The sequence below is a fragment of the Anser brachyrhynchus genome (genome assembly GCF_964034855.1).
Source record: "Anser brachyrhynchus genome assembly, chromosome: 7".
NCBI lineage: Eukaryota > Metazoa > Chordata > Aves > Anseriformes > Anatidae > Anser > Anser brachyrhynchus.
In genome coordinates this window covers 12030124-12044613 of record NC_137701.1, presented here as the reverse complement: position 1 = coordinate 12044613, position 14490 = coordinate 12030124, and the positions used below count along the sequence as shown (strand labels likewise).

Below are 14490 nucleotides of genomic sequence, written 5' to 3'. Positions count from 1 at the left end.
CAGGAAGGGAAGAGGGAGGAAGACAAATAACAGTAAAGTGAGTATGACATTGTCCATTGTCCTAAGAGATGGGTCACTTGTAGGTGAGATTTCACTTAAAGATCTGACCTAAGTTTTTTTTATGGTAGTTTAAGAAACCTACTCAAGTCTGCAAATAGTATTAATTAGTGGTTATGACTCTGAAATGCAGAGTGTCTTGCAAGGAAAATTAAAACTGTTCTTATCTACGCTACTGGACTCGACACAGAAGAAAGTCAGACTGACAAAGCTTAAGAGAAAAGGAGGAAAAATTGAAAAAAAAATCTAAACTTCCACAACACAGCTCAGTAGCAAAGGAAGAATTTTACTCTTACTATATGGAAAATCGGTTAGTTTTCCTTTTCCAATTTGTTGTTTTCCCCAGTTGCTTTTCTCCTTCCTTTTCAATCCTGTATGTAAATGTAAAATTTAGTCATTCTCCAGCTTCTCCAAAATCAATTTAGCTTGAAGTGAGATAAATGTGATATCAAGAATCTGACATTTGAAGCCAATCAAATGCATGCTCTTTGAGTTGATGCCTTATAATACTGCCACTGCCTTAAGTATGGAGAAGCAATTTTATTTGCTGGCAAGTAAACAGCCCAGGCTTCAAACTCTAGTGAAAATCTTTGTCTTTGACCAAATATAGCCAAGAAACATGAACAGTCCCATGCAGCATTCTTGGTCTAATAAAAAATTGCATCTGTCTATTATGTGGCTCCTTTCACCATCAGCTTACTGAAACTTGTACAGTTACTTACAGGTTTCAGGAGGATTTTAAAGGTTCGGATTAAAATTTAGATTTTTGACCAAAAGGCCTCATTGTTATCACAGGCAATATGATTCCCTTCAAAAACTGATCAAGCTCACCTCCTGCAGGAGACACCTGCAAATCGTCCATCCTGCAGGTTAACCCATTCACTTGGTCTTGTCCATTTTCTTTATGTTTCATATGGCTTGAAGGCTTGAACCACCAGATGGGAATTTTCAGAAAGCCCTGAAAAATGAACAGAAAATACCAGTCAGCCCATGTGTTCCAATGCAAATTAAAAATTTTACCTTCCTCTGGTGAAGAAGGAAAAAAAACTTGTTCAAGTCTGAGTTTTTGTAAAGATATTGGCATTCTTTTTACAGGGACTACTCAGTGAAAAAAAAAGACAGCCTCGTATCACATGCTATCACCATCCTGCTCTGCCATATGGCATCTAACATTACATTTTCAAGTGACTGACATTTGTCTGGAGATCCAGACATAAATATGACCTTACCAGAGGAAGCTGTATTCATTTAGCAACGTTGTTTTGCCAGTTCAGAAATGCTCCTGATTTTCTTACCTGCTCCTTTCTTAGTGTCCCATCCTGTCTGGAAGCAGGTAAGTGGATGTTTCCCTCATTTTCTGAGTAGGATATAGGCTTTATTTCTTCTCTTTAGATGCAGCTCTGAACTGGTCTATTACCACCCACTGCACTGTTACTCTTATCCTACATTTTTGTCCTCCCAACAACTATATTAGAAGTATCTGTTTTTCCTTGAAGAAGCTTTATTCACCATAAAATTGCTGAGATCTCTACTATATGCCCAGTGCTTCTTGCAGTCTTTTAGCCTCCTGTCTCAACTTACAATGCCCTTTATCACTTGAGGTTTGCTTGTGCAGAAACCTTCCATGGCCATTGCTGATGAGGATTTCCCAGCAGGGCCCTCCATTTTCAAGCACAATCATCAGTACAAAATCTGACCTTAAAAAGGAACACAAATTCCTTTTTTTTTTTTTATGATTTTATGAGGAAATAGTAGCATAAGAATTGTGCCTTCACAAGAATCTTGCATTCCAGAAATACTGATTTCTTCCAGATTTGTTAACCTTGACACACTTCTAGACAAAGCTGCTGCAACGGGCAATTTTTACTACAAAAGTCTAAAGAATATAGACAAATTAAGAATATTATAAATAATGATTTAAATAAAAAAGAGCTGTAAAACTACCAAGCATTATTCATTACTTCTGACTAAAAATATTTCAGCTGAAAAATTCTAGAATAAGAGAATAAGTTACTTTCATATTCAAGTATCGAGATACAGTCACCTGACTAACGGACATAATTTGTTTATTTTTACCTTTGGTGGAAGCTTTCCTTCAGTTATAACCAAAGTATCGCCTCTACAAACATTAAGTTCCTTCAGAGTGGCATTCTGCAGGAAGAGGAAGATAGCACACTTGTAAGTCTACATGTTCTTGTGCTTTGTTTTCTAAATTATGATTTATCTTTTTTTATGCAATGTATGCCAAAGGTTTTGTTTTTCCACATCCACCACTTGGAGACAACTTTGCAGCAGGACACAGCTACTACATCTACAGGAGTCTGCACTGCAAGAGCCCTTCTAGTGCATCCTGCCGAGCTGCACATTACCTTCGCACCTCTTACCAATTAACACCTCATGCTTGTTTGTAGTGTGCTTAACACATGCTAATCTTAGACTTTAGGAAAAACTATGTGGATATGGCTTAAAAATAATCCCTGAAAATAGGAGCCAGGTGTGTAAGATTTCCATTTCAACCTATTGTTAAAATGCCTTTATAAGGCCTTGTTAAAACAGAACACTGTGCTGAGTAAAGTAGCACACAAAAACACCACATATTTACTTTATAGCAGTTCTCTTTGGGAAAGTCTCTAAAGAAAAATGAAACAGACACTATTGTGTGTTTCAAGTCAAAACGATCATGTGATTCAAGTCAAAAATAGGATCCTCTTACTTCCTGACTTAATGCTTCCCCTGCTTCATAGCACCAGTCAATCCTTCTCAAATGCCAGCTGTCACCTACCAAAGAACAAAAACACACATGGAAAACTAATTAGCCAACAATACTGTTTCATGGAAGAAAAAACACACAACTACTACTACAATTAAGACATCTAGAAAGGTTTGTTGCTCTTTTATTTTTTTGCCCCCCCCTCCCAATAAAAAACACAAACATCTCTGACAAACTGAATCGTGTACCACCTTCACATCCTTCCTCAAATCCTAGAAATACACTTTGCTGTTTGGAAGTTTTTTTTTGTTTTTTTTTTTTTTTATAAATGCCCGCTTCCTCACCTACCTGCTTAATTTCCCTAGTTTAAGAAGAAAGCAAAGCAAGTGCATTGACAATGCTTAGCCAAAAAACATTAAAACAAATAAAACTGTACATAAAATAAAATGCTGAGGGGGGAAAAATTTGGAAATACTGTGTGTGAATTGCTGATGAACTTCTCAATTCATTATACCATTTAAATCAATAACAGGCTCCTTAAAGTGAAAACTATACTATAAAGAAAATCCAACTTCCCCTTCCAAACTGTTTATCTTCTGGATTTCCAGGAGACTTCACAGTGGAGGATAAAAAGATGGTATCGTTCAGAAACTATGAGACTTTAGATTTAGCACCTATGCATAAAGCATCAAGTACAGAAGGAAGAAATACAACTAAACTTTTTAATTTGATTAAAACATAACAGATGAAAATGCACTTTTTTTTTTTGCAGAGTACAAAATTTGATTTTCACAACTAAACCAAGCACATAAGGAATCTCATCAATAATTTATGTGGAGAAAGGACTACTTTGCAATCTTTTTAAACAACATCAAAATTCAGTGAAGCCTGACCTTTCTTTGAGAGAAGTCAGATCACAAAGCTCTACACAAGGCCAAATTTAATTTTCCAAAAGCAGTAATATAAAAAGAAAGCAATGAAAACAGAATCACTGTTTCTTGGCAGTAAACCTATACCACAGGGAAATAAAAAAGGTTAAGCTTGTATTTAAGACATCATTATGTACTCCACCCATATGTACATGTAAACAAGAACACAATACTTAATTTTATCTTGGGCTACTCAATGTGTATTCTGATAGTAACGTGTTTCAGGTGAACATTTTTTATGGAGTATGGCTCAACATGCTGCCATCAGTCCACCATAAAACAAATTCAGCATTTAATGAATATTTAGAAGTAAATCTGGTCTGTGCTTCTTCCTCCACATCAGCATCAACACAAAGACATTCAGCCAGGAAATTCACGTGTGATGCAAGTGCTATCTCTCTCTCTTCCTTAATCCTCATAAAAATGGTCAGTAACAGGAACTCCTACCACTCAGATTCCCAAACAGTGACCAAACTGTGATCTCATTTTGAACAACTTGTTTTTGCCAAGTGACCTAAAAAGGCTTTTTTCTTTAAATGTTCATCACATGCAGTGGTTTCCAATGAAACAGATGTCAAAACAGCCAAACACCTCTACCTGTATGTGCACCCAACTGTACATTCCAGAAACTGTGGGTTTTGCCATACTGCAATTAAATATAAAGCTGGAAGCTGCACAACCAGCTTTTATCAGAGCAAAACTATAAGTTCATAATTCTTTCCTCTCCCCTCCTCACATTACAATGACACAAATCATTGTAACAAATTAAGTTTTAGGGTACCAAGACCTGTCTTAGAAGCCTGAAAAATGCATTATTAAACAACAACACAACTAACCTGATAATCCAGATTTTTCTAGCATTAAATTTAGACACTGGAAAAAAAGAAAAACATAAGTTGAGATTTCACATTCTCAATTCATAGGTTGGAAAATAAAGTTTTCAGCAAATCTACACTAAAAATTTCTAAGACACAGAAACAGAGTGACTGATTCCTGTTCAACTCCTAAAAGCAATATAGTTACGTAGACATGGTGCATTTGAGCTAGATATTATACCCTTTAAATAGGGAATTTTTCTCCTGTAGGAAGTTTACTGTCAGGTGAGTACACACAGTTAAAAGAAGTCTGTGCTGTCAGTTTGTTGATTCACTAAAAGAAGTTCTGCCACTGAGCTCAAAAATGCACCTTTTAGAAATAAAACCTGCAAAACTCACTTTCCACTACTTCTAGATATCAGCAGTCTGTACCAGAAAGAGGGATCTGTAGTACTGAGGACTGCTTCCCTCACTCTGTGCACAGTTGTCCATTCAGAGTTTGATAAACTACAGAAGAAATGTTTGTAGCAAAACTGACTGTAGCAACATGTCTTTAATCCAGTAACCCTCACTAGCTCTTGTTCTCCAGAAGTAATGTAAGATGATTGTCTTAATTCCAAACTCTTTCCAGTCCATATACAGCCTACCATCCTCCACAACCCATGCAACTATTGAGTCTGATCGACTGGTCCAAGATACAGAGTTACGGTGCTCGCTGCATCTTTCTGGATTTTTCTGTTTTGACTGTCAAGCACATTAGAACAACTTTCTGAATACACATTCCCAAAGACACTGCACCATCCTCATACACTGCATTCTGTCTCACCTGGACTTGGCCATAATTATCATTAAAAGCTGCCTTATCCTCTTTGAGCAATGCTGTCAGAGTCCAACTTGCAGACCTGTTTTTTAAAGCCTAATTGCACAGCACAACTCAAAAGCATGCATATAGAATCATTCAGGTTGTAAAAGACCTCTAAGATCATTTAGTCCAAAGATTAACCTAGTATTGAGAAAAATAAAAGCTACCACATACAAAAATTTAACTGTGGCAGTCTCTGCCATGATTACATCTCATTCTGAGTATTGTTGTTTATAAAAGGAGTGGCTAGCCACGCATGAAGTAGTGAGACTACATTCATCCAAAGGAAATATGATGTCTCTTTACTACTTGGTGAAAGCTCAAGGCAAGTTGAAACACTTCCTTTGATGCGATGCCTCCTGGCAAGCTGAAGTGGCACAGGTACAAAACAAGGTTCTCTACAAGCAGCAGACCTGACCCAAGCATGACATAAGCTTTTAAGAGCATCTAGACTTACTTCTTTCACAGAGGCAGTCTCTTCCACAACTATCTCCATCTCAGGGCCCATATGTTGGTCGTGCCCAATAATAAAATATAAGAAGAGCTAAAAAGGCAAGTATAAACTGTTTAGAATATATATTTAAGTACCGAAATACTGAGAGAACTCTTCCCAATGCATGCAGTTATTGCATGAAGTACCAGCTATTGCACTGTTGCCATCAGTCAAACAGCACTGCAACTACAGAGAACAGAGGAGCACATGCAATTGAGTTATGGCCATCAGTGGAGCTTCATTAAGCAGCTGTACATGTGCTTTGCCTGCTGCAAATGAGAGAGAAAACCTGCTAGCTTAAGCCCTATTCTGGCACTTTGATCATCAGAAATATACAGCCCCCCCCATGTTTACAACTTGCAGATATCAAATATAGTATTACCTCCCTTTTCTTTATGCTCTTTTGCTCATATGCACATGAGAGCAAACATGGAAAACTGCAAACAGATCAATTATAATAAGTGATTTACAATTAGTCAAATGAGCTATATTAACTGTTAGTGCGTACAGGCTCTTGGCGTTCAGCACTTGAGATGTGACATGAACCTTCCTGATAATACATATAATTCTTGATATTAGTAAGCATTTTTCCCCCATACTGATTACCACTACAATCATTGTAAAAGTACAAAGAGGACCACGTGAAATATTGAAAAGCATAAAACCGCTCTAGTCCCTTTTCAGTCCCAGCCCTTTTATACCTGTGTGGAAGTTGGAGCTTTTCCACGACACAGCCCGAGCAAGCTTCCCATTTTCAGTTCTGCTTCCTTGACAGTATAATCCTCAGGCACTTCCGGGAAAAGAAAATAAGGAAGACATCATAAGCTGCCATTTCAAAAAATATCCATTCTATTGTGCTGCTCTTTAGAAAAAGATAAAAACGTTCAGTGACATTTAGGGAGCTTATTTTCCACAGTGTTTACATTAAATCCGTAAACCTTCTATGACTAGGGCAAATCTGTATAAAGGTTTCTCCCCACCGCCCCTTGTACACCCTTGTATGGGGTGACAGGAGACTTTAGGATGGAACAGACATTTGTAGGTTATCTGGCTCAAACCCCTGCTCAAAGCAGGACCAGCTCTGATGAGGTTTTACCAGTGAAGCTCTGAACACTTCCAAGGATGGCTAACCCATGCACCTCTGGGCCCCACGCCTAATGTTTGACCACTCAGTGTAAATTCCCTTTCCCCCTGCTACCACACCCTGTGGGAATTTCCCTTGCTGTAATTTGTGTCTGTTGCCTCTGATCCTTTCATCCAACTTTGGGAAGAATCAGACTCTGCCTCCTCTACAGGTCCACACTGAGGAGTTAAAAAATGACAATTATTTCCCCCGAACCTCCTCTTCAGGCTGGAAAAAAAACAGCTTCCTTCCTCTCATGTTCCAGTTCCCAAACCATCCTGGATGCTTTCCTGCAGACTGGCTCTAGTTTGTTAGGGCTTCTTTCTCATACTCGGGAGGTCCCAAAACGGATGCCACACTCCAGACGTTGTCTGACAAACGCTGAGTAGAGCAGAATTAATCTCTTCGGCCTCCTGGTTGTACTTTGCTTTAGCAGTGTTATCAGTAAAATAGTAAAAATAGAGAAAATATTTTCCAACAAGTGCAAAGCTGATCTATAGTCTCTCGCTACTGCCCCAGCAACAGTGAAAATAAAGCTTGAGTTTCTATTCTACTGAACATTGGCCATCAGGAGCAGAGTTATACAGTGACAGTAGTATTACACACATCACTTCAAGTCTCCCAATTTAATTTCTTAAAGAATTATACCAAAATAAGTAAATAAATTTACCTGGAGAGAGAAGTTTCCCATTTCCACTAACAGGTCTAAGACAACTGTCACTTGCTGTAACAAAAAAGGGTGCAGAAGAGAGGTTGATATATTAAATAATTCAAATAAGAAGTTTGGATCAGAAATTTAGATGGTTAACATATTTCAGATTAATGACAACAACAGGTTTATCCTAGAGACCTTCCTCTGGAGATATTACATCAAAAGGAGTGAATTCCTAGGGACTTCATGAACAAGTTTTTATACTTTCAGTGAAAGATTACTTTCTCTTTGAAGCCACCTGTTAGCCACAACGAGTATGAGTAAAATATGAAACTGGCCAAGTGTTTCCAAAGACTTTTTTCTTGGAGAGCTTTAGGAGGCGACGGGACATGGGGCTGGGCACCCTGCTCGGGGTGTCCCTGCTGGAGCGGGGTTGGGACAGATGGACCCAGGGGTCCCTCCCCACCTCAGCCAGTCTTGTCATTCTCTGAAATTCTAATGTTATCAGATCTGTAAGTAAAGCAGTTGAACACTTACCTAGCTCTTCGTCTAGTTGAAGCTCCTGTATTGCTTTCATTTTGATATCTGACATCACCTAAAAAGAAAGCACTATTAACACCTCCAATACAAAAAAGCCAATATATCTGCTGTTCAAATGCCAGTCCACAAAAGGCAGCCTTCAGTTGAAATGCATCCCAGTTATGTTCTTATTCTTGCTAACATTATACACAACTAAGAAAACATTTATTTAATACTATCACACAGAAATATGATATCTGTATATTTATTACATGCAACATATTTGGGGAAGTTTTTCTTGCAGAAAGTATTCCAAAGAAAAGAAAATAGTATTTAACTTTTGAATTTATCAAAAGACTAATATTTTGCAAATATTCATTTTGCAAGCAGTACGTTCTGTAACAGGAAATAACTTAAAAAGCAGAAAAGGTATCAGAGAAATCCACCCCTTGGCAAAAACAGCATTTCTTTCTTATCCTGTTTTGAAAGGAAGAAATAGTATTTTCTTCCTCTTTCAGGTTTTGTTACTGGCATGGCCTCAATACGCTTACAGGATGGTCCAAAAAGAAAACTGTTTCACACAAAGACACTAGTGTAGACTGCACTGTATTAAGTTACCAGCATTATGGTCTTAATACATAACATCAAAATATTCCAGTAACTTTAACTCCAAGCTGCACACTATTTCCCCCACAGAAACTTCAGTTCAAATGCTAAAACCAGTCCTCATTAACCTGCCCAACTGCACTGGCCAAACATCTCAGGGAAATAGCCTGTCTTAAATGGCTGAACAATCAGACTTCTTACTGTTTCAATAGTGGCAGTAATTTTAACGTGTTTCTGTTCATCTTCCATTCCACAGAAGTTTTTAACTTGGAGCCAGCTGATGTCGTATGTAAAAGCAGTCAAATTGCCACTTGAAATGTTCACAAAGCTGTAAAAATGAGCAGTACAAATATAGTCAAGGACAGCAGAACTTTGTATTATCTGGGCTAGATTGCTAAATACCAAAGCTCTCAAATAAATCAAAAATGCCTAGGTCATTAATAATGATAGCCTCAGGCAGAATCCAGGCACCACTCGGCTGGCTATTGAGTAAACCAGGAAAAACTGTTTTGGTAACTGTCTTTCAATGGAAATAGAGCTTTTGAAGGCACTCAGAGTCGAAGTCACTTTGTGAGGCTGGATCTAAGCCTTCTGGAAAAAATATTTTAAAAGCATACCAAGTAATAACCAGACTTTGAGACTATGTGTCTGCTACTACACAAACAGAGAAACAGCTCTTTGAGAAGAACTCTCTCACCGATGTAGTTGCAATTTTTCAGAACTGTTTCAGCTAGGAAGTTAGAATTTATATAACAAGCACATATACACATCTCTAAAAACAGGAACCTACCCTCAGGACTATACACTTGGAAGGGAAACGAGACCAGAAACTTGCCCCTGGCAACTTTAGATTCAACTTGGGAGATTCAGCTGAGTTGCATACTCTTCTGATACTGCACAGTTCTCTCATTCCACCAAGTCTCTCAGAGAACCACAAAACTCAAGGCTTAGAAATTCAAGTTACTCCAAAAATGTGCCAGCATACTGGGCACAATTTGTTCTCATTAGGTGTTTCCTATTAGAAGTGTAAGTCAAAGGATGTGACTGCATCTGCACTTTATGAGCAAAATATCTAACAGCTGGTAAGAGTCTGATCCCAAAAATGTAAGACTACATTACCTTGAATTTAAAAGGTCACAAAATGAAAATTAATTTGAGTAATGTATATATAAACATATATACATACACACACATCTAGCATAATTTTAACTGAACAGATTTTGCCACAACTGCTTTTTTGAGTAAACATACTTAAAATCAAAATGGTTACCTCTGGTCATGGCTGTCTAAGATTAGTACTGAACATCCATCTGTCAGACCAACACTTCTGATCGTTTCCTTCATATGTTCTTCAAGAACTTCCCAGTTCTTGCCTTCTCTTTCAGGTCCTGAGCCATTCTTTAAAATGATTCCTCCTGACGGTGCTAAGGCCCTGTGCAGATCCTCCAGTTTAGTGCTGCATGGAAAGATGTGCTGCGATTCTGTGAAGTGTTGACCCTTCCCTCCTTCATTATACTCTGCCAAGCGAAGAACGTTTATGATCACAGGTTCATGATCAGGGCCTGTCATCACCTTTGTGCCACCAACCTGAAGTAAGGAATGCATAGATTATGTAGAGATCAATAATGCACATTTCTGTAAACAGCTATACTATACAGCAATAAGTGACAACAGTAAAATTATTGAAGCAAAAAGGTGGAACTTCTCTCATTAGAAATAAGCCATTTTTGACCAAATGCCTACTGAACAAACAACGAGAGTAACTCAAACGTATTGGGACAGGAAAGCATACTGCTAAGGTCTGTTCCATGTCTGCATGTATAGTAAATAATGTTGGTAACAGTAACGGGGTAAATAGTGGATGGAAAAATCAGTCTCCACCAAATTATGAATAGCTGACTTTAACCCCTCAGAATATTAAAAAAATTAGCATGACTGAGGCAGGTGAAGAGAATTAGATTTTTAAGTCTGTGCTTTCTGATTTGTTACCCAGGCCAAGAATATAATTACTTGCTGAAAGCAATTTGATTGTGTAAGAAGCTGGAGCATTGAAGACCACATCAAAACTACAACAAAGATAAGAACTCTGTTACTGGAAGGTTGTTTTTGTTTTTCCTTGATAAATCAGAGAACAAATGTATACTTTTACAGCAAAAATCTGTTTAAAGCAATATTTTATTCCATAATAGAGATGGAGGGCAAATTTTTGCTGTGTTATGTAATCACTGAAACATGCATTTGAAAGTTAAGCAGAAGCCTGGATATTGAGGGGACCCAAAAGAAGCATAGCATTTCAGGGAGACCATACACAAAAATAGGTGAATGGTTCACCACAGGGCATAAGTTATCACATTACTATCAACTGATCTCCTACCAAGAAGGCCAGATCTTCTCACGATTATACTCCAGTGTAACTGGCATTGGATACCTACAGGCACCTATTAATCTGACCGTATCACATTCTGCATTCTGTACAGTTCTACCAAGAACCACACTGTACATCACACAGAAGGTTAAGTGACAAATTGTAAAAATACTGTATTCTAGATGAGGCTGAAGGGGTGTCCTCCAAGCCAATGTTAGCATGTCAGTAGCACAGCTGCAAAATAGACTGAAGCTTCCAAAAACATGTCTAGAGACTACATCTTATCTCTTGGGAACTGAGAAGAAATATTTGGTTTTCATTTACCTCTTTCCCATTCCACACAAAAATGTCTGCTCCATCAACCAGCCCAAAGCAGTCCAGTGTCAGCTCATCTCCTAAAAAAGATGAAGTCATCAAGTTCTTCTCCCCCAAAAAACAGACACACAGGGTCAGCTGGTAACTGCTATATGCTGGCACATTCTACTCTGGCTCAAGTCCACCACTACAAAAGCTGCTGTGTGATCAGAATTTACAGGGGGTAAGTTAGGGTTCACTCAAGTAGCAAGGGCAACAGGAGTAGGTACACAGTTAAGATGGCCAAAGCGCAAAGGTTTCAGTTCCATTTCCCTTACAAATCAAGGCTCACACTAGCACTTGATAAAGCTACTTGGTCAGGATTATCTAGATAAGCTTTAACAGCGAATCAATAGATTTAAAATAAAAAAGCTGGACTTAACAAGTGACTTACATACAATGTGTTCCATGCATATTCTTTGAAATACTAACATCCACACTGCAATTTATTTTACCTTCCTACCATAAGCCAGATGCAGATTTTTTTTAAAGACTGTCATTTAAAGAACCATACTGAGATCTGAAGCAATACTGACAGCTGAGTGCATCTGCATTTTGATGTCAATATTTTAAAAGTTGGGCTATGTTCTGAAAGAACTCTTATTTTCTTAAGCAGACCATAAATCTTGTAAAAATCTAAAAATAACTGAGTAGATTTGTGAAGACTTACACCTAGAATTACATAATAACGCAAAGCTGGAGATGGAACACATGGTTTTAAAATACGAATTTTTATGTTGAAGTTAATGTTCTTCTTATGTAATCATTTACCTTTGCACAATTCCTACTTCAGCTTAAGCCTAAACTAAATTTTTTTTTTTAGTATCACCCTGCTTCCTCTCTGTCATCTCCTCTACCTATTAGGTAATTATTATGGAAACAAATACTCATAAGCAAATCAAAGTCAAAATAGAAGCCATTATCTTTTTGTCAGCAAATATACTTCTCCAAGATGTTTTACATAAGAAATTCTCAGTGTCTTCAATAAATACACCAAACAAATAACACAGAACCCCTGTACGTGGTAGTCTTACCATCAAGAATCTCGTAAAGATGCAGTCCTGCTGGCAAAGGTTTGGCATTACTGAGAATCATGTCTCCTTCCCAAGATTCCAATATCTAATTGGTAAGGAAAAAAAAACACGACTTCAACAAGCAGTAACTCATACCACTCAAAATTACAACTTTGCTGAAAGCTGTTACAGACTAGCTACACCAAGCTCATTTTGGCACTTAACAGGTCGCTGCTACTTCTTTCTACTAAACTAGTGGCACAGAAAACACACAAGCTTTTTAGGACTTGTGCTTTTACACTAGTCACCAGACTAAAACAGTTTCAACTGGATGCTAACTGAAAGTTGTACAACATAAGCAAATGATGTTTTCAGAGAGCAAGTTAGCTTCAATTTACATTTTCAACATCAGGTTGGGTTGGGCTTTGAACAATCTCATGAGCAGGAGGTGTCCCTGCCCCATGGCAGGGGGGCTGGAACTAAACGGTCTTTAAGGTCCCTTCCAGCCCAAACCATTCTGTGGTTTTATCACAGATGTCAACAAAAAGCATTTTACAAATTGTCCCATTCCTTTAATGTAGTAAATACAAAGACACCACTTTCAATACTTAATTAAAAGAAATCTTAAGCTTAATTTACTTATTTCTTAAACTCTAAGCATTTCTTGTTAAGGCCAGCCAGCTCCTTGAAAACACAAATACATGTCACAAACTAAAATGTTAACGATAAGTCTGAAGTTTTGCAAAGTGGCTGCCCAAATACAAATAATTAGCTTATGAACTTTAATTAATTCAAGCTTCATCTATCAAAAGCTTCATCAATACATCAAAAGTTGACCACATAGGAATGTTTCCTTCTGTGAAAATCCATATAGCTTTGAGCCTCCTGATATTACATTTACTGTTAAAAATTTCTTATTGAAATAAAAATTGTGGCATAAATACATACATAGAAAGCAGCTGTATCTCAATTAAAATTAAAGTGTTTGAGTTCATTCAGCATGGTAAATACCTGGAATATTGACTGTCGAAGATCTCCTAGAGTTTTTCTTCTGTCAATAGTCAGATCCAGAACACTCTCTTTCCAAGTAAGTGAAGGATGCAAAGCTCCATTGTCAAATTTGTAACACGAGCTCAAATGGAGATGTAAATCAATACCATTGTTTGCTGAGTCACATTCCACTCTTTGAAAGAAAAACACAATAATGAAATGGTGAGTTTAATACTGACAAACGGCTAACTTATTTCAGAGATGCTTCTGGGCAACGGTCATGTAACTGATAATCTCATGACTAAATTCAGTGTCACATTCTCTCCTCTATTAAGGAATATGCAGAGGTGCTCAAAAATGCCATATATGTATATAATGTATACATATAGTACATACAATACAGAGCAAGCACAGACATACTCCACATACACAGAACACACAGTTATAGGGCTTGTTCCTACACCTTGCTTCAACCTTTCTAAACAGGACAAAAATTTTATCTTTAGGGATGGGGAGACTATAGCATTTTTTTGTTTGTTTTGTTTTTTCATCTCCAGACTGTGTTTTAGAACAATCCTCTTGAAACACAAACAGAAAAAGAGAAAATTCCTGGAAAATTGCCAGGACAGACACAGCCATGCCTTCCCCCTTTATAACTATATTCGGTTCTATTAGCAAGAAGCTAAGTGTAGCAGCAAATGTCACTTAAAAGGAATGAAGTTTCCACAGAAGAAGGGTATCACACAAGACTTCCATCTCTTGCATGTGTCTACATTTTGACAGCTTAACTGGCATTCAGGCACATCATCAGCTCTGTGTGTTCCTCACAAGAAGGAAAATTTTCTACCAACCTAGATACCACCAGCTTTTTTTTTTTTCCATGTTTCAGGCAAAGGATACCATTTATCTGTTGTTTCACAGGAAAGCAAGCCATTCCTCCTTCTCCCAGTGGAGAACTCCCTCTATAAATGTAATTTAGATAACGCATTCCATTCTCCTTCC

The 14490-nt window shown here is 37.6% G+C and overlaps 1 protein-coding gene across 9 annotated transcripts in view; it reads right to left on the bottom strand.

The window, feature by feature from the left end:
* The window catches only part of USP40 (ubiquitin specific peptidase 40), a 36184-nt gene that overhangs the window by 8045 nt on the left and 13649 nt on the right, over positions 1-14490 (bottom strand). For 7 of the 9 annotated variants that reach the window (XR_013953986.1, XR_013953987.1, XR_013953988.1 and 4 more), the window contains exons 13-26: positions 13510-13681; positions 12520-12604; positions 11456-11526; positions 10037-10353; positions 8968-9094; positions 8179-8236; positions 7660-7713; positions 6568-6656; positions 5831-5917; positions 4533-4569; positions 2771-2835; positions 2134-2208; positions 889-1015; positions 354-428 (exon numbers count right to left, since the gene is read on the bottom strand). Coding sequence is in view for 6 of the 9 variants with exons in the window: in XM_080601050.1 (XP_080457176.1) it covers positions 354-428; positions 889-1015; positions 2134-2208; positions 2771-2835; positions 4533-4569; positions 5831-5917; positions 6568-6656; positions 7660-7713; positions 8179-8236; positions 8968-9094; positions 10037-10353; positions 11456-11526; positions 12520-12604; positions 13510-13681 (1439 nt within the window). In the remaining 3 variants the exon portion in view is untranslated. The remainder of the gene's footprint in view (positions 1-353; positions 429-888; positions 1016-2133; positions 2209-2770; positions 2836-4532; positions 4570-5830; positions 5918-6567; positions 6657-7659; positions 7714-8178; positions 8237-8967; positions 9095-10036; positions 10354-11455; positions 11527-12519; positions 12605-13509; positions 13682-14490) is intronic. The other 2 variants (XM_080601052.1, XM_080601049.1) reach the window with 1 other exon arrangement.